Below are 20,822 nucleotides of genomic sequence, written 5' to 3'. Positions count from 1 at the left end.
GAGTATGATAGATAACAAGAGAGTGAAAAGTCCTGAAGGCAGGTATGAAATGGTCAGAAAGTCCGTAGGATCCAGGACTCCAGACTCAGAATAGAGCATCACCACTGGATGTGATTGGGTCAGGATTTGCATATAGAAAGAACTGCAAGGACCATGATGCATTGGGAAAATACTGCAGATGCCTGGACTGGGATGTGATGCGGAGCCGAGAGCCTAAGGTGTTGTAAAGAGTTCTGTCATATTCTTGTGTAACATCTGAACCCCATATGGCCCTTGTGAGTGCAGCCTGATGGCAGGGTCGCGCAATCGTTAAGCATGCTATGAAACTTCTGAACAAATGACCAATACAATGAACGTCAGTGGAAATAGTAAAATGAACTTAAAAGGGCCAGGACTACATCCGCAGTCATTTCGTTTTAATACTCAGCGTGACGCTGAACAGAAATTCCAGAAATTCTTAATAGATTTCAATAACAGGTGTTGACATGTCAAAAGGCAATAGACGGGAAACCATGCTGTACATGCTATGGAGTTTTACATCAATAAATCAATATGATGCAAATATCTCTGCCATGTCCGTTTCTATTTATAAGACATTTTTGCAAGGCGCACTCTGTTCTTGGCAATAATATATATTTGATTTTATTTTATCTTTGATCCTTTTCCAATCCTTTTGTATTACTTTTCTTTAACAAATAGGTTGCCTTTGGAGACTAAGGCCTGACTACACATGGGCTGTTAACTTGCCATTCCTAAACAAACACCTGTTTAAGATTATCAGGTGTGATAATGTTCGCACCCTTTGTAAAAAAGTTTAGCACAGATCAAACATGCTGGAATTTAACAAGGGGGAAAGAACTATTTATACTGGCACATGCGGATTTTGTTGAGGTAAGCAACAAATTACACAAATAATAAAATAATAAAACTCAAAATAGGCGAAACTTATCGAATCTGACAAATTCTGAACACCTGTGTGTCAGATTTTAGTTGGTGTCGAATGTATCACGTCCGATGTGGGCCACTGGTAATGTCACTTTGCTAGACGTCAACCTCATACGGTGACCAAACTCTACAAAACTCATCATAGGACCATGATAGTTAAATAACGGGGAGTCAGCAGAAGGGGGAAATATTGGTAGACACATACACACCAATTCCTTGCACGACCAAAAGTAACAATTTCATTGACTGGTCCTGGAAGAATATCCTAATAGTCAATCTCTGAGCAGATGCCTAAAAAGTTGGACATAGAAGAAACCAGGTATAAGTAGAAATAATTCACTGTTCATTGAACAGCAAAAAAGTGGAAAAAACGATGTCCGACTGTAGTAGGAGGAAATTCAGGAAGGTGCCCAAAACAACTAAGTAACAGAGGGAAAGATGCACTAGCTAGAGAGCTCAATGCAAATAAGAATACACACATACATCACAAGCATAATGCATAATACTGGCACTGCCAACTCAGCTTTCTGCAAAGTAGGGGAATAATAAGCTGAAAAGTCTCTAAGGGCCTCATTACGCAGTCGGGCTGACCGACCTCCGGTCAGCAGTATCGACACAGCTATTACAATGCGAACGCACATGGTGTGGTTGCATACTCCAGTTTCTCTATGGTAGCTTGTGCTGCGGCTGTAAACCGGCTGTAGCACAAGCTCCCATAGAGAAATGGTAGTTTTTGTTAATCCCTGCACTGTGTGGCAGGTGCAAGGATTAACAGGGGGGCACCATAGGTGCCCACTCGGCCCCCAACCGGAAGCCGCAGGATGAAGAGGGCCCTGCTAGAGGTCCTCAAAGCAGCTTTCTGACAGGCTTTCCATGTCGAAAAGCCCGACATGGAAAGCCTGTTAGAAACCGACATCGTAATCCCGACTGCAAAAATGCCGTCCGTAGGGATTACGGTGTGGCCTCAGACGGAATGACTGGCTGGTTTCACTTTCGACCACCTGCATTGGAATGCCGCGGTCCGAAGTGAAACCGATGATGTGACTCAGAAAGCCTACGACATGTGGTCGGAGGCTTTCCGAGTCACATCGTAAAGACGTCCTAAGTGTTTTCTGTTGACAAAGTCTCCCACCTCAAGAGGACATCGTGATGGGTGTAAAACACTCCAGTAACTCTCTGAAATAAACAATGTGCAGAGGTAAACCTGATATGCTGTGAATCCCTAACATGACACTCATTTTTTAGGTCTCGCCTGGCTATCGTGTAAGCGATCGCTCAGCGAGACTTATGTAGGGGCTTCAGAAAATGCTCCCAAAGGCTTCCCAGGCGGATCGGGTGGCGGTTACGCGCACAACCACGCGCATTCCATTTGCTACCAGCTACTTCCTGCGCGTGCGCCGCCTCACGCATTCAGAGAGATTTAGTAAGGGGCACAAGACCTTAGGAATGCGGTTTATGGCCAGTGCATGTGAGGCATTCAAGCGCTAAGCTGGCATCAGGCATCGGACTTGAAAGCAGCAGACTGCTTTCGCCAGCGTGTGCTCGGCCTCACTTCCTGCATCCCCTCTTACAACAACAATTAACTTTCGTTATAACTCACACCCCATATGCTCGTTCCCTCCCACCCTTCCTTTGATGTCCGCTTTTCTTGTTGTTTACAAACCACGCCACACACTGCTGCACGCCACACACTGCTGCACGCCACACACTGCTGCACGCCGCACACTGCTGCACGCCTCACACTGCTGCACGCCGCACACTGCTGCACGCCGCACACTGCTACACGCCGCACACTGCTACACGCCACACACTGCTGCATGCCACACACTACTGCATGCCACACACTGCTGCACGCCACACACTGCTGCACGCCTCACACTGCTGCACGCCTTACACTGCTGCACGCCGCACACTGCTGCACGCCTCACACTGCTGCATGCCTCACACTGCTGCACGCCGCACACTGCTGCACGCCGCACACTGCTACACACCACACACTGCTGCACGCCACACACTGCTGCATGCCGCTGCATGCCACACACTGCTGCATGCCGCTGCACGCCACACACTGCTGCATGCCACACACTGCTGCATGCCACACACTGCTGCATGCCACACACTGCTGCACGCCACACACTGCTACACAAAACACTGCTGCATGCCACACACTGCTGCACGCCACACACTGCTGCACGCCACACACTGCTGCACGCCACACACTGCTGCACGCCACACACTGCTGCACGCCGCACAATGCTACACGAAACACTGCTGCACGCCGCACACTGCTGCACGCCACACACTGCTGCACACTGCTGCATTACTCACTGCTGCATGCTGCACAACACTGCTGCACGCAGCACACTGCTGCACACTGCTGCACGCCGCACACTGCTGCACACTGCACACTACTGCACGCCACACAGTGCTGCATGCCTCACACTGCTACACGAAACACTGCTGCACGCCACACACTGCACACTGCTGCACGCCACACAGTGCTGCATGCCTCACACTGCTACACGAAACACTGCTGCATGCCGCACACTGCTGCACGCCATACACTGCTGCACGCCATACACTGCTGGACTCCACACACTGCTTTTATGAGAGTTTATGCTACTGACATTGTAAATGACAATGCCTTTTATTTGTTTTAAAACCAAAACATAAATAAAAGGCATTGTAATTTTACAATGCCAATAGCTCAAACTCTTATAAATGCGAGACCTATTGCATTGCAAATGCTTGTCTTTACCTGCTTCAGTGTTCTAAAATTGCTGTAAGGAAGTGTGAACACTCAACAACTGAACATAAAATAAATACTCCTGACTCGAATTATGACGCAGGTCAAGAGGATGGATCCTGACTTGTGATTTAAGAGACCTAGGTTACCAGTAGGTTTTGTATTGTGTTGTATTATGTGGGTAGTTATAGAACAACATCAATTATGGTGGCTTCGTAGTCTACCAGTCAATTCCGTTAACTCAATAACACATTGTGGGGCCAATACTGAGCTTGACGGTGCAGGGATGCTAAATTGGACAGAAATTGCATGCATACTCTGTGCAAATATGGGTTATTGTCCACAGAATGCTGAATACCCATGCCAACCCAGAATTCCCGGGGTCTTTGCTGCATGTGTGTTTCCACAATCTGCTTCCATTTACCACCTGCCAACAGCAGCAAAAATCAGGTCTGGTGTTCCCACTCCTGCCAATCAAGGTTCAGTACACCTCGGATGAGGCGGAGCACTATCTGACCCAGATATACTGCTAAACCCGACCTATATCAGAGCCAAGGTGTTTGTCTCCACTTGTTCATAGACATCCCTAAAAGAAAAATCAGAATAAATTGAGAGGAAGGAGGTATTAATAGCAACTCTTCTAAAATGTGGAGAAGGTGTGGCTTAATGGCTAGAATGGTCGACCTGGAAGCTGGGGAACCGGGTTAGAGTCTCAGCAGGGACGCTCAACATCCTGTGATTCTGGGCAAATCACTTAATCTCCCCGTGCCAAACAAAATGAATGTGTCCATCTGTAACGCAACTGGTGCTCATGTAAAGCACTTTGATACCTTTGGGTTGAGGTCGCACTATATAAAACTAAAAAAAATGCCTCCAGGTGAAGCAGTACATTAAGAAAGACATTTTTAAGAACAGAACCCTGACAACCTGCAAGTCCTGGGCATCTGTTTGTCCTGGAATCAAGAGACAGTTTGTGGGGAAGGGTATGCGAATATTCATGGTTGACATGAGGCAGTGACTCAATACGTGGTGTGTAGAGGATCATCGGGAAAGCATCTTTTCTAAAGAAAACTCGAGGAGAAAGGTGTTTTCAGCCTGTAAGGTGTCAAAATTGTTGAAATTGTTCAGAATCACAGTGGAATATTTCCCAAAATTTGTAACAAATCCCCTAGAAGGGCCTCTGTTTAGTGAGGAGGCGAGCTGCTGCGCTGACGCTTAGCAGGGAGAACTGAGACAAAAAAAAGGCATGTGAAGATTACCTTGGTGAACCAGAGGAAGTCCTGCATGAGAAGGCAGGAGTAGGAGTCATCTATTTCCACCACTGGGATCTGATCCTCAGACGTTACAAGAATGTTGTCATCTTTGTAGAATATAGAGGTCAAATAGAGTCCTCTGAAACAGCAGAGAAAAAAACACAACAATCAAATTATTTTGCCAAATTAAAGTGAGGAGGAGGGCTCTGTTTTTGAATGTCCATGTTGGGGACTTAGAGTAAAAGTCTTGGATCGGAGACATATGAACCTTGTATTGTCCTTCTATAGAAAATACACTGTTTGGTGCTTAAAATGTCAGGTTAGTGCTTGTCAGAAACTTCAGGTGCAATCAGAGGCGCACCTAGAGCTAATTTTCGGGGGGGGGGGGCTCCTAAAAACTTTGGGGGGGAGCTAAATCTTCCAACAATAGGCAGAGTGGAGATGCAGGGGCTCTAAGAAGGGGTGAAAATACAACAAAACCTCGTTAACAAGTAAATGGTATTTTAAAGACCTGTGAAGTACTCGGGTGCGGCTGCAAAAAGAAGGACGCCAGACCAGCCAGCCTACTGCAGAATCAAAAACTGTCTGCGTGTGTGCCCAGGAAGCTGTCTCAGCCTGGGCTGACACACACCACGGGGGGGGGGGCTGAAGCTCTTTGAGCCCTAAGTATGTGGTGCGCCTGGGTGCAATCCACACCCAGAACTTCTGTTGAAGTTTCTCACAAGGACGTCGTCAAATTCCATGCCTATGTTTATTTGTGAGCATTTGAGGGTGAATGATGTCTGAGGATGGCACACCAATCAAATCTGTAAAAGTTGTCTTCTGGGCACAGAGAGTGGAGAGGGGACCTGAGATTTCCAAAGTCCCCTCGTCCTCCCGGCAGGGGCACAGCTTCAAAGGTGGTGTGTGTGGTGTCTCAACCACTAATAAATCCATTCCTAGGTGGTCCTGGTGTTATCTGTCGGTTCTGCTTGTGTATGCGTTGTTTTTCATTTGGAAAGAGCAATCGTGTCAGCCTAAATGTTTGCCCTCTAAGCCATTATTGTTTTCATGTATTCAGCCCATCTCACACAGTACCACGCATGGGAAAACAAAGGGAGTTATTTGTAAAAATTAATACATGATACCTACATAGCCCACTGATGTGCTTATCAGCCTGTTTCCAAGAAAATAAGTTGTTGTCACTTGTTTATTTTTTTAATCAGCTAATTGGAAGTAGGTTCATAGATGATTTAGTAAATTCAGGGACTCCCCGAATGTCATTACCTAAGATACACCCCTGGGACCAGGTTAAAATGATCTCTCATGCTATAAAACAGGAAGATATACTTTAAATACATTACATTCTGTTAAAGGTTACTAGTTCATGTATCCATTTTTTATAGCTTTTCCCGTATTTGAAAATGCAATAGTGCCAAAACGTGGCTTAAATGTATACTTGTCAGAACAGTGAAGGACAGCTTGCAGGTTAGAACATGGAGAGGAAAAATACTGCTCTGCCTAAATGTCTACCATCAACATATTATGATCTAAATATATAAGTACATATTTACTATTCTTAACTCTACATCTATGTACCTTGAAAACAAATACATTTTCAAGGTCTCTCGCTCTCTCTCTCTCTCTCTCTCTCTCTCTCTCTCTATATATATATATATATATATATATATATATATATATATATATATATATATATATATATATATATATATATATATATATATATATATATATATATATATATTTATTTATTTATTTATTTATTTATTTATTTTTTCCACTGAAGAAAATAGGCTTCAGGGACATTATAGTTAGCTGGACATTTCACTCGTACAAAACCATAGAAATTCCGCCTTTATAGTTATTTCAAGTAACTATAACTCGCACCCCCGCAATGCACTGCTGATAACGTCACATATTACATCATTCATGACATGGTCAGTGACATCACTGATGACATCTCATATGACATCACTGATGACATCATCCTCGTGAACATCTGATGCACCTCCTCAAACTCTAATATAACCTTTGATACACTCACTGTAAAATACAGACTACCATTTTCGAAACCTTCGACACACCAATACCAGTTACTACATACGCACTCACTGATTCCTAGGTTTACACACACATCCATTCATTCACCCATACAATCACTCATACATGCAGTCACTCATCAATACAACACTATCATATGCACTCATACACCTATACAGACACTCACACCACCACTCATCCAGAGTTACTCACACACCTAGTCGGTCATGCAAAGAATCAATCACAATTCCATTTACTGACCTAAACAGTTATACACACACCACATCACTTATCCAAACAGAAACAAACGCATACTTACTCTCTTATACAATCACTGATACAAGTACACACTCATCCATACAGCCACTCTCACTATCACTGACTCTCACGTATAGTCATTTATATACTCCAACTCTCACATACACTGCCTTTTACATATGTAGTTACTTGGACATGAACCACTGAGACATCCATTCACTCACCAACACATCCATACACACACTCACCAACCCATACAGCTGTTTCCACATGCACTCTTGAACCCATACATCCAGTGAATCAAACACTCAAACATCTATGCACAGAGTCACACACCTCCCACCCACCCACACACACACTCAGGCACCCATACAAATACTCAGGCAACCAATCGATAACCCATATAGACACTCATGTAGCTACTGAACAACCCATGCAGCAGCTTATACAATAACAGACAGACTGATTCAGACATTCACACAGTTTAGTCACTAACCCATGCAATCAGTAAGACACATGTAATCCCTCACTTAAACAGTCAGTCACGCACCTACTAAATCCTCCATCTAGATACTTATACACCCACTCATTCTTCAATACACCTTGGCATATATTTAATACATATTTAAACTTTAAAGAAACATACAGTCACAGGATGATGGCATCAGTGATGTCATTTGAGATGTCATCAGTGATGTCATCAGTGATGTCACTGACCATGTCATGAATGACATAATATGTGACGTCATCAGCAGTGCATTGCAGGGACGCGAGTTATAGTTAGCTGAACTAACTATAACGGCAGAATTTATATGGGTTTTTTACGAGTGAAATGTCCAACTAACTATAACGTCCCTGAAACCTATGTTTTTTCAGGGAATTTCCAAGGTTTTTTAAATGCTAATTTCTAACTATAACATGCCTGAAACCTATGGTTTTTTCAGTGAATATATATATATATATGTGCTGTATATAGGTGCCTTCACGATAGTTTGGTAGTCAGTAGTCTGATAGAACCCCTGAAAGACTCCAATACAATTTTTTCCATCACACATCGACAGCAAAGACACACTATGACTACCCGACCTCCACCCAATCCTCCTTTGCTGTATGCAGGAGAAAGACAGCCCAATATCTGGCTTTAGAGTAATAACAGTTGCAGTAGATCTAAAGAAGCTATCTAAAGGTAGACAGTATCAGAAACATAAGCACTTAAAGACACTACCCAGGTATTCTGCTGAGTGGTCTCGTAGATGTTTTTTTTCCCTACCTTTTGAGGCCTTTCAGAAATTTGCTGCTGGGATGAAAGAGATGCTTGAGGCTCTTGGACACCGAATGCTTCCTACTCTGTGGTTGATTCTTGAACGGCTCTGAGAAAATGGAAGAGGGGAAAAAACATATGAGAATGCTCAAAAATACAGTCTTTGTTTTTAAGTCCTTGAACAGTACATGATGCTTCAAATTTAAATAAGCAACTACATTATTCCACTGTTGATTAAACACCTCGGCGCAGATTTACAAGAAACTGACGCATCTGTAGAGATGCGTCAGTTTCCCTGCACTAACTTGCGATACCCTTGCCCCACCATGGATGCACCGTATATACAATACGGCGCACCATGGCGAAAGGATTGACAGATGCATCAGAAAATCTGACGCATCTGTTGGCCCAAAAGTCACGCATTGCTGGAGTCGTGTTACAAGCACGATGCAACTCCAGCACTGCATGGAGAGGCCTATACTCATTATACTGCGTCACTCCTTACGCCTGCTTCAAGCAGGCATAAGGTTTTGACGCAGAGGCATCCTAGAAGTTGCGCAGTGAAATCTTGTATATTTCACTGCATCACTTCTACAAGGCTTTCCTGTGTGGAAACGCCCACGCTGCATACTTTATTCCTGACGCAGGTATAATTTGACGCAGGGCTTTACAACATGACGCATCTCCCTAGATGATCACGTTATAAATTGGTTACATTGTTTACGCGACTGCTGTGTCACAAAAGTGACGCAACTGTTGCGCAAATGTGTCGCAAGGGGCTTGTAAATCTGCCCTCTTGTGCTTTCTTTCTACCCTGTCTTTTGCGGCTGTTACTATTGCACTATGAAATCATATGTTTAATGTAAAACTTAAGAATATAGTTCGGCCTCTGTGGTAAAGGGATATACTTCACTCTTCCAACTGAAGTCTCTCTTAAGGTAAAGGGAAACTCCAGGGGATAACAAAAGAGCAAAGTGCTAGCTATGAACAGTTCCCTTGCTTCCAAAGCTCACAGAAGCAAAGAGCAAAGAAAGGGGCAGTATAACACTTCAGAGACTAAAGAGTTGGATCACAATAGTTTATGAATAGAACCAGAAGCTGTAAGCTAAACATTCTACGATGGCCTTGAAGCCAGACCTTCTGGACTTACCATGGCACACGCACTGCTGGTGTGCTGCCTTCACCTGAGAAAGAAGGTGGTCCAAAGCCTCAGCTTGTCCTCTTCGCCGCGGAGCTCTTCCATCGTACTCTCGCCAATCTGGGCATGGGGTAGGGGACACAAAAGATCAAAGATACTGTTTGCGTATCCCTCAAAGCATATACTACTCACATCATTACATTCTTAAAGTATGGAAATCCATTTGATCCTTCATTTAAAAAAAACTTTCAAGTGAGAAATGATTTTGGCCCTTCCTGGAAAGTATGAAGGTGTGTACTCTTTTTTTATTAAGCTATATTGTTCATATGCGCATATTCTGTATTAGGTCTCACCTGCTATACAGCTCATACACTGTCTGTTGCAAGACATATTATGGGGTTTCCCAAAACATACAGCGGCTTGGAGACCACCCATTGCTTGGCTTTCCTGTCACTCCCATTTGCCTGCTTCTTATTTATGTCCCAGCTTGGCAATCTTTTGTTTGTCCCTCCAATGGAGCACAACCTCTTTACGATGTCCTTTGATTGGCAGGCGTTTATGCTTCCACTGCTGGTTTTTCAAGCACTACTTTTTTATTTTGAATTAGCCACTCCAGAAGAGTGCATGTGTTTTCCAGTTGCCTCCCTATTGTACTTCTCTTTACCTGTAATCGGTGTTACTCACTGTCACATTGTGTGCTTCTTTCCGCCCCCTCCATGTTGCGCACACTCTTGTTCTCTCACTTTCCTTTCTCGCCGGTGTACTTCTCCGACACCCGCTTACCGTTCCTTTTTTTCATCCGTTTGCTCCCCCGGTGCTCTCTGTCATCTTCTTTTCTCCCACACATAGCCTCCATGTTGCTTACCCCAACTCGCACAGCTGTGTTGCTTCTGCCTCGCCTCTACCCCTGTGTTGCTGCCTATCCCTCCCATGCCCACCCATGGTGATCCTGCTTCCCTCTCTTACTGTGTTGCTTCTGTCACCCCTTATTGCCTCTTGCTTTAAAAACAAGCATTTTCAATGCAATAGGTCTCGCATTTGCGAGCGTTTAAGCTATTGGCATTGTAAATGACAATGCCTTTTATTTATGTGTTTTCAAAAGCAACACATATAAAAGGCATTGTTATTTTAACACCAGTAGCTCAAACTCTCACAAATGCGAAACCACTTTAATAGTGGCCGAGTCTTTTTCTTTAGAAGCTGCTCCCGTATTCAGGTCACAGTGAGCAGCATCTAAAGAAAGGGACGCAGCCAACATTAAAATGAAAGCACGTGTGGGGTGCTTTCAACTAAAGAAAAAAAAAAAGAAAAAAGATCTGTAAAGTGAAAGCGGCCCGCGCTGTAAAATAAATAATTAAATAAGCACGGCCGCTAGTGTGCAAGCAGCCCGCGTTGTAAATTAAATAATTAAATAAGTGAGGCCGCTATAGTTAAAGTGGACTGCGCTGTCATTTAAATAAAAGTGTACGGGGTGCTGCGATGTCGTGGGTGGAATAGGGGAACATCATTAAACAAAATAGTGTTCACCAAATTATAAAGCAGACCATGTAATGACAAAAATAAAAAGACCAGTTGTTATAGGGGGTTACAAATACAGACGGTACCAGGGAGGGACTATTAAGCCTATTTACAAATGAAAAAGGAACAATTTCCCAAGGACAGTAGCAGGAGTCAATTGAAATGATGGGCATGAAATGAGTGGAGCTTCTATGCCTAACCTCAATACAGCATGCTTTGCAGAGCAGTGCATACGCTGCCCAGGCTCGACCTAAAAATGGAAGGGCAGATTTACAAGCCCCTTGCGCCACTTTTGCGTCACTTTCCCCATGTTAAAAGTGACGCAAAAGTGGTGCAAGGGGCTTGTAAATCTGCCCCGGAGTGTGTAGCACCTCTAGTAATATGGGACTGGTTCAGGGCTTCAGAGCTTTTCGCATGTACGACTGCCATGCTGCAGATGTACTCTTTCAATTATAGTAGCGCACAGCTGGAAATTCATTTTTGTTTCCATAGGTCCCGGACCCCCCAGGTTGGCTCCCGACCCCGCCCCCATCCAAACTCACAAATCAATACTTGACAACCAAAGCTGTGGGTAAAAGAGGCCATGTTTATTCAAACCATCACACAAAAATGACAATATATAATTAATACAATTTGATACGATAAGGATTTATATGGATTTATATGCACAGCTGGAAATTCATTTTTGTTTCCATAGGTGGCTGGCTTAGAATGTGTCACGTGAATAAGTAATTTTTTTCTATCAAAATGGGCTCCACTGGAGACTGACACCGGTGCCGATATCCTGTGCTCTCTGGGGCTCGAGGACTATAAATTACACCAGTAAAGGTAATAATTCCCTACACCCAAAAAAGCAAGGGAAAAATTCACAGCTAAAACCAACCCTCTCCTCTGAGTTAGAGGTCCTAAGCTGAGATGCATCAGACCTGCCAATTTACATATGAATGCCACCATGTGAGAAGAGGGTGGGGCCTTGAAGGGGGCGAGGCCTCATGCCAAGTGCTATCTAAGAGGCGCTCTGCCTCCCACTAGGCTGCACTATCCTCGCGCCTCCCAGACAAATAAAAGCAAAGGCTAATTGAGGGTGACGCTGATGTCCTGGGGTGTTTTCACACCATTTAATGGATGGCGGCTGCTTAGAGCCTCCAAAAATTAGCTGAAAATCCACCGTTTACAGTGGTTTTCAGCAGTTTTTTTTCTGTCACCGTGTGATTTCGGCTCCTCACCGGGTGATCGAGGAAAGGAGCCGATATTGTGTGACGCGCGGTGGCCCGGTGTGAGTTGGCAATATGATGCACATAGATCATTATGACATTCATTGCCAGTGGCGTCACTAGGGGGGTGCGGGGGATGCGGACCGCACCGGGTGACACCCTCACGGGGGGTGACACCAAAGGGCCGGTCCGGTTGGTGATGTGTCACTGTCTGTGGTGCGTGCACTGCAACCGTGGGTGCACAATGCAATGCAATGTTATTGAAAGTAAACCACCAGCAGTCCAAACGCAACGACGACGCGCCAGTGCAACCTAACCTTGTTCTTCTATTCACAGGAGGTGCCTGTGCGCAGCGCGCACTGTTTCCTCCTCCGCCGTGTCTGCGCACCTCGGCAGTGACGTCACGTCGTCACTAGAGGGGTTCCCGCATGCGCGTGACTTGGCATCACGACGAGGAGGTCTCAGGTCGCCGTCGGCCCGTCGCCAGCCCACACTGCCACTATAATTTAATTTTCAAGGAAGGCCGACCGAGGTAGTCCCCCCCCCCCCCCTGTCTGCAACTCAGCAGGTGAGTGGCCAGGCCTATTATTGCCTATTCCGCGATTCCATTATTATCATCGGTAAGGACGGTGTCAGCTGACAACAGTGAACCGAGACGCAGACGAGGGTGAAACTGAAAGCAGGTGCCTCTGGCGAGCAGCAGGGCACAGTGGCCGCCATTCACCAGCACCCTGCACTTAGCCTCACTGGATCCGGAGCAGAGGGGAAAAGAGGGGAGAGAGGGGAAAAGTTATTGTTTCAGATGCGTCACGAGCATGCCTGGTTCTAGCGGGTGGGCCGGGTGGGTCAGGCCCACCCAAACATGAGCCTGGCGGCACACCCAAATTAATATGAGCCTTGGACCTCGCAGTGACTGCAGAAGGCCAATAAGACCAAATAGTAACACATTCTCTTACCTACTCAGATAGTCAAAGTTTGTGTCCTTATCTGATTAGCAGCTTCAGGGGTCAGTAAAGGTGAAACAGAATAAACAAACTTCTGTTCTGCAGTGTTGAAATAGAAAAGGAAATATCCTCACAGCAGCAGGACGGTAGGCAAACATTACTCTGTGCCAAATAAAGAATTGTTCCCCTTGCCATGCCCGTATTGTACCTGCAGTACAAAGCCCACCTTTCTCAAAGGAGTTACGTGATTGGGTCTGGGCTTTTTCTCACAGCCATCCCCAATTACGTAACTCCCGGAACAGGAAGAAAAACACCGTTCGGAGGGACGTTTTAAAGTATACTACCCGTTTTCTATTTTTAAAATCTGCACAGGCCCAGCAAGGCACATACTTTGGTATGCTTCATTTAAATCGTTTTTATCAGGGATGCACGAAAACAATAAAAATGGCAAGATAACTGGTGATTATAATGATCCTGCTAGATATCAATTTTATTCTTGGTAGGAAATGCAGATAAACTGTATTTTATGTGGATAGCTCAGTGGGTTACTGCCGTTGTCACAGAGATTCTTGTCTTACTTGCAGTTCAGAAGTTATGCTCTTAACATAGGACAGTGACCCAGCAAGGCACATACTTTGGTATGCTTCATTTAAATCGTTTTTATCAGGGATGCACGAAAACAATAAAAATGGCAAGATAACTGGTGATTATAATGATCCTGCTAGATATCAATCTTATTCTTGGTAGGAAATGCAGATAAACTGTATTTTATGTGGATAGCTCAGTGGGTTACTGCCATTGTCACAGAGATTCTTGTCTTACTTGCAGTTCAGAAGTTATGCTCCTAACATAGGACAGTGACCCAGCAAGGCACATACTTTGGTATGCTTCATTTAAATCGTTTTTATCAGGGATGCAAGAAAACAATAAAAATGGCAAGATAACTGGTGATTATAATGATCCTGCTAGATATCAGTCTTATTCTTTGTAGTTTTGAAATGCAGATAAACTGTATTTTATGTGGATAGCTCAGTGGGTTACTGCCGTTGTCACAGATATTCTTGTCTTATTGCAGTTCAGAAGTTATGCTCCTAACATAGGACAGTGACCTATGAACTGTCATCATAGAGCTGCATACAAACATGAATGGTATAGTTAGAACTTCACTTTGTTCTGTGTTATATATTTAGAACTTTCCCAGTCTTTCATTATTTTAATTTTGCTAAATAGAGTTTGGGCCAATATACATTTTTATTGGGTATGTTTTAAATCCTGAGTTTCTGCTTCCCCAGCCCAAACCCTGTTAAAATATACTGGCCACCCTTATGGATGAGGTGATTCCTACACCTTGTAATCCTCATTGGCTTATTGACATTCCCTATAGACTGATTTACATACTTGTACGATTCCTTGTCTCAGTATAATATGTGTGTGATGTAAAGTACTGTGGCACCCTACACTGATTTGAGTAGCGCTAGACAACAAATGAAATGCATATGAGAGTGTCTACGGAGAGATGAGGGGTGCTGGTGGAGGGTGGCAATGAGGGAATCCAAGGAGGAGGTCATGGGTTGGGGTTGCTATGGATGGATGAGAGTGGTAGTGAGGGAGTCTGAGGGGGAGAGGCTATGGAGTGATGAGGGGCACTGTTGGCGGGTGGTAGTAATGGTATCTGCGGCCTTTCTGTTTTTATTTAATTAGCAGTCAGGTAATTAGGGAAATTGTGGAACATATTTTAAAGTGCGCGCTAATTATATTTACTGCGACAGTCAATGTTTTAAGTTTGAAGGTGATACTACTAATGTTTTTTACGGGAATAATGAAAGTGGAGCTGGATGGTGGCCTGATATGGGGCTGGGGCCCAAAGTCAGCTGTGAGATAAGGTGCACAGGAGAGGGATGGTAGAAAAGTGGATAATCGGGCCTGGAAGTACTTGTGTTGAAGCCTGGCCTGTTGGAATTTGAGGGTTTGCACTGCACCATTTCAACCTTGACCAAGGCCACGCTCTGATCCACAGCACTTATTTGCCAACTGTGTCCACTGGCGGACTCGGAGCGGAGGAGGTCCATGCGGTAAGTCGTGAGGGGGTGACACCATGAGTTACCCGCACCGGGTGACACCAACCCTAGTGACGCCACTGTTCATTGCCAAAGATGCGTATTGCAAAGTCGACTTCTCACTCACATTTCCTCTTTATGTTTGATGGTGGACTCCTGAATGCAGCCCTAAGACCTCTTCACCCACCACTACGTTACACCATAGGTAAGCCATTTACGTAGCGTGCAGTCTGGCACTAGTCCAACCTCATGAGCTTAGAGCCAATGTACCTTTCAGCCCTACTTTTGAGGATTCTATCACAGACAGGAGTCTGATTTGGTTTGTTATGATGTGTCATCAGAGGTGGTCATATTGCTCTTTTACTCTTTACAGAGTGCATGTTTTAGTTGTTGATTGGTATTATTACTGTGTTTTGGGCGTTGTAATATTTTGTGATGGTGTGACTGGAGGGCTCCCCAAATTGGGTGGGTGATGTGTGTGTTATCTGGCATCATGTAGCACAGTAAGTAGAAGGTGGGTGAGTGAAATGAAGGCAGTGAATGATGTTGGGTCATCCTGCTAGCCATATATTGAAATATGTTGACTGGGCGTTAACTTTTTCTGTTGTCGATTGCGAAGTGACTTGTACAGCAGATGAGTGGTGTCAGTACGTGTGGGGCTTTTACAGAAGATAAGTGATGTTAGTATGTGTGTACAGCAGATGTGTGCTGCTGATTGGGGTGCAACCTGTGCAGCAGGCGAGTGGTGTCACTAGGTGTGGCTTTTAAAGCAGGCAAGTGGTGTCAGTATGTGTGACTTGTACAGCACGTACTAGTGCAGCTGATTAGAATGTGTGCTGTAAAGCAAGTGAGTGGGAGCAGGAGGTGTGTTGTTTGGACAAGCCGGTGAGTGATTTTGAGAGATATTTGAAACCAATTAGGGTCTACACCTGGAGTTACTGCTCTGGGTGGAATTCTACCACCCAGACTGTAGACTCTACAGTCTGGGTGGTAGAATTCCACCCAGAGCAGTAACTCCAGGTGTAGTTCACTGCCCTCGAGTGGCTCGAGGCACAGAATTATATGGGCCGAAAACTCCAGATCCCATTATTTCTGCCTTCACTGCTGCAGTCCAAGGTCTGCAGGCATCCGCACAATGTGGCCTCCATCTGACCATTGCAGCAGCATAGGAAAGCAGGCAATGCTCCACTCAGACAAGCTGAATCCTGTCTTAATATACCCCCACCCCCACCACAAACCACAATAGATGTCCTGCTGACACGTTCTGCCTATTCTTAGCAGGCGGAAAATGACAGATGTTTTACCCGGATTGGGGAAAAATGCATGTAAAAGTACCCAGTATTTCTGAATCGCAGTAGTTATTCCACATTTTGGAGAGAAAACTTTTGATTGCCTGAATTTTTGGTGTGATTCCATCTTCTTGTAACTCCTGCACCAAATCCCGGCAATTTCATCATGAGTGTTAAGGCACATATGGGTTGTATTGAACGTATATGTGGTGTTCTGTCTAAGATGTCCTGTGGGACACTTTCTGTGTTTATTTGTGGCTGGTACACGTGAGTGCAGTGATACTCAACTTTATAGCTTTTCTTCTCTGCCCTCCCCAGAAGCATTGTTCAATCCCTTATTTTCTTTCAAATGTTGTCTTTGATGATGCTTAAGCATAGGGGAAACATCCACTACAATACAGTCATTACAACAACCTACCTTTACAACACAACTGTTACAACGCAACTGCCTTTCCATCGCATGTTATTACAATGCATGCCATTACAACGAATGTCACTACAACACATGCCATTGCAACGCATACCATTACAACACATGCCATTACAACACATTATAAGGTAAGTAATGGAGATGTTTTTAGTATTAGGATGGGTATGGATTTTGGGGTACATGGAAATACTACATTTTACCCCTGCACTATCCAACACTTACCCTACTGTTGCACTCACTGGAGTGGGAATAGTAATTGTTACCCCTACACTATCCAAAACTTACCCTACTGCTGCACTCACTAGAGTGGGAATAGTAATTTTTACCCCTACACTATCCAACACTTACCCTACTGTTGCCCTAAAAGTATTATGGGCCCGATTCACAGAACTAACTAAAGACAAAATCCTAAACTTACTACCATTTTCGTATTCACAGAAGGCACTTACTCACTTCAGTATTCACAGAAGTTAGGAGTCCTAACTTTAGGACTCCTAAATGCCTTCTGTGAATACCGAAAGTCTTAAAATTAGGATTTTTCTCCGTTAAGGAGTCCTAAAGTTAGGACTCCTAACTTTACTACTACTAAACTGAGAAAAATCCTCATTTTAAGGCTTTCAGTATTCACAGAAGGCATTTAGGAGTCCTAAAGTTAGGACTCCTAACTTTACTACTACTAAATTGAGAAAAATCCTAATTTTAAGGCTTTCGGTATTCACAGAAGGCATTTAGGAGTCCTAAAGTTAGGAGTCCTAACTATACTACTACTAAACTGCGAAAAATCCTAATTTTAAGGTTTTCAGTATTCACAGAAGGCATTTAGGAGTCCTAGAGTTAGGAGTCCTAACTATACTACTACTAAACTGAGAAAAATCCTAATTTCAAGTCTTTCGGTATTCACAGAAGGCATTTAGGAGTCCTAAAGTTAGGACTCCTAACTTCTGTGAATACCGAAATGAGTAAGTGCCTTCTGTGAATACCAAAATGAGTAAGTGCCTTCTGTGAATACCAAAATGGTAGTAAGTTTAGGATTTTGTCTTAAGTTAGTTCTGTGAATCGGGCCCCAAGTGTTGTAATGGTATGCGTTGTAATGGTATGCGTTGTAATGGAATGCATTGTAATGGTAGTTTTAAAAAATGTGTTGCAATGACATGCGTTGTAAAATCATGTAATGTAATGGTAGTTGCGATGTAAAGACTGCGTTGTAAAAGCATTCACTCTAATTGCATGCGTTGTAATGTCATATATTCAAGCATAGATCACGTTCAACCTGCTCGATCCCCTTCAATCTGGCTCCCTCAAAGGTTGTAGCACGGAAACTGCGCTTCTCAACATAGTTGATGATATTCACCTAGCCCTGGACACGGGCGAGACCTACCTACTCATCCTTCTTGACCTTTCCGCAGCATTTGACACAGTTTACCACCCAACCCTACTCAACACACTCAAAAATCGCCTCGGCCTCAGTGGCACTGTCCTTAACTGGTTCATCTCCTACTTCCAACATAGAACCCAACAAATTAAAATTCAAAACTGCCTATCTAGCCCAACCTCTGTCTCCCTTGGTGTCCCTCAAGGATCCATCCTCTCTCCCGCTCTTTTGAACCTATTTATGGAACCCCTTACCCGGATACTCAAACAAGAAAAAATCAAATACCACCTATACGCTGATGACACCCAATTGTACTATAAAATAAAATCCCATGCTGATATCCTGCACCTTAAAACGGCCTTAACCAAGATCCAAACCTGGTTCCACAACAATCATCTGAAACTCGACCCTAACAAAACTGAGATCATCCTCTTCTCTCCTAAAAACAACCCTCTCCCCATTCAATCATGGATCGCCGACCTTAACGCGCTAAACTGCTCTCTCTCCCTCGCCGATTTGGTTAACTCACTCAGCATCACCTTCAACAAATAACTCACACTAAATTCCCATGTTAAGAACTAGGCAAAAAGTGCACTCTTCACAATCCGGCATCTCAAAAAAATCAAACCTTTTATCCCAGCTGAAAATTTCAAATTAATTACCCAGTCTCTTGTTCTATCCAAAATCGACTATGGTAATGCCCTCCTCTCTGGCACCCCCAATATCGACCTGGCCCCCATCAAATCCGTTCTCAACCTCGCCGCCAGACTAACAACAAACTGTAAACGTTTTGACCACATCTCCCCTGCCCTCAAGTGGCAGGGGAGATCGAAGGTAGATCCTCCTATAAATTTGCCTGTATTACTCACAAAGCCCTTTACCAGAAGACCCCATCCTACCTCACAACTAAACTTTAAAAAGCTGGCTGTGCCCGAACACTGAGAAGCACCAACACTCTTCTTCTCATACCCCCCCTACTCAAAAAAACTGCCTCAAAGTCCCGCTCCTTCTCTGGCAAGGCCCCAACCATTTGGAATGCCCTCCCCAAAGACCTTTGATGCAATTCATCCTATTCCAGATTCAAAAAAGACCTTAAAATTCATTTTCTCACTACATTTTGGGGAAACTAAATCCCTGATCTCCTTTCTGACTACCTCCCCTCCTCCCTCCTTAGGCTACTCCGCCTTCCCCAATCACTCACCCACCCCCTTTCTCTTGTCGCCTCCCTCTCCCCCCTCCCCCTCACTTTACCACCCGCTTCCTATTATGTCTTATGAATCCTCCTTGGCATACTGTTAAACTTACTATTTACTATAACATTCTGGTCCCTGCAACTTGCTTCTCTATCTCATCCTATATGTACTTCTACTCACTATGTTTCCTAAATTTCTCCCTGTATATTTATTTCTGTTTGACCGCCTGTATAACCCGTTTCGTTCAACTGCCATGATTGTTTTTTATTATGTACTTCCATTACTGATGTAAAGCGCTCTGATACCCTCGGGTGGAGCTAGCGCTATATAAAACCTTCTAAATAAATAAATAAATAAAATAAATAGATATACTCACTTGATGGGACGGCGAATGCTGGAACTGAAACTTGCGGTGGTCCCCAGCCTTTCATGTTGTATGCTGACACCTGGACATAGTACGCTGTTCCCTGTAATGAGAGGTAGTAATTGATAGAGAGACAGAAAAAAAATTAAGTAGGTAGACTTATCACTGTAGGGTTATGTTTGAGAGCATGACCATTTGAGAAGATGAGGCTGTTGGTAGTGTCAAGGCCTCATAGTAAAGTTTGTAGGCTGGCAGTAAGGCTTTCCCTCCTGCATGCTTCTGAAATTCTGCCAGGAAGGAGAACTTCTCTGAGAGAATGCTGACTCTGGCTGCCAACATCCATCATCCAGATGCATATGAAAGTGGGTGCCAACGAACACCATCCAGATGCATATGACACGGGCTGCCAGCAAACAGCATCCAGATGGAGCATGCCACCACTCCCTGGCACTTTCAATGCGGCTGGGAGGGAAATCCCAGACCCTTGCCGCGGGTTCTATCCCACGGGTGCTCTGTGTAAGAACAGTTGCCAGTGTGAAATAAAGAAGCTTAATTTTCACTTTGTTTACAAAAAAAATGTTCTAGTTTATCAAACTTTCCTATTGCTTTTCTATAATTGGGTGTTCAGCAAACATCAAAATGCATCAGTATGTAAAATATTTGATCTTCCGCTTATCAACGGCAGTGTTATACTAATAAGAACCATAGCCTTGTGTGTAGGAACCGACATCGATCCCTTTTCTGCGTAGTGATGTGTTCATGCTTTGCCATAGCTCGTAGTCAGTACGCGCACATCAACT

General features: G+C 44.1%; 1 protein-coding gene across 7 annotated transcripts in view; it reads right to left on the bottom strand.

Moving 5' to 3' along the window:
- LOC146789809 (ankyrin repeat and fibronectin type-III domain-containing protein 1-like) overlaps window positions 1-20,822 on the bottom strand; it is a 2,714,698-nt gene that overhangs the window by 211,191 nt on the left and 2,482,685 nt on the right. For all 7 annotated transcript variants that reach the window (XM_085632159.1, XM_085632158.1, XM_085632162.1 and 4 more), the window contains 4 exons: window positions 20,035-20,125; window positions 9,654-9,761; window positions 8,513-8,612; window positions 4,951-5,083 (listed from right to left, as the gene is read on the bottom strand). In XM_085632159.1, coding sequence (XP_085488285.1) covers window positions 4,951-5,083; window positions 8,513-8,612; window positions 9,654-9,761; window positions 20,035-20,125 — 432 coding nt within the window. The remainder of the gene's footprint in view (window positions 1-4,950; window positions 5,084-8,512; window positions 8,613-9,653; window positions 9,762-20,034; window positions 20,126-20,822) is intronic.

The sequence above is a fragment of the Triturus cristatus genome, chromosome 10 (assembly GCF_964204655.1).
Source record: "Triturus cristatus chromosome 10, aTriCri1.1, whole genome shotgun sequence".
NCBI classification, from domain to species: domain Eukaryota; kingdom Metazoa; phylum Chordata; class Amphibia; order Caudata; family Salamandridae; genus Triturus; species Triturus cristatus.
Note: the sequence above shows the minus strand (reverse complement) of the source record. Positions and strands in the feature narration are given on the sequence as shown.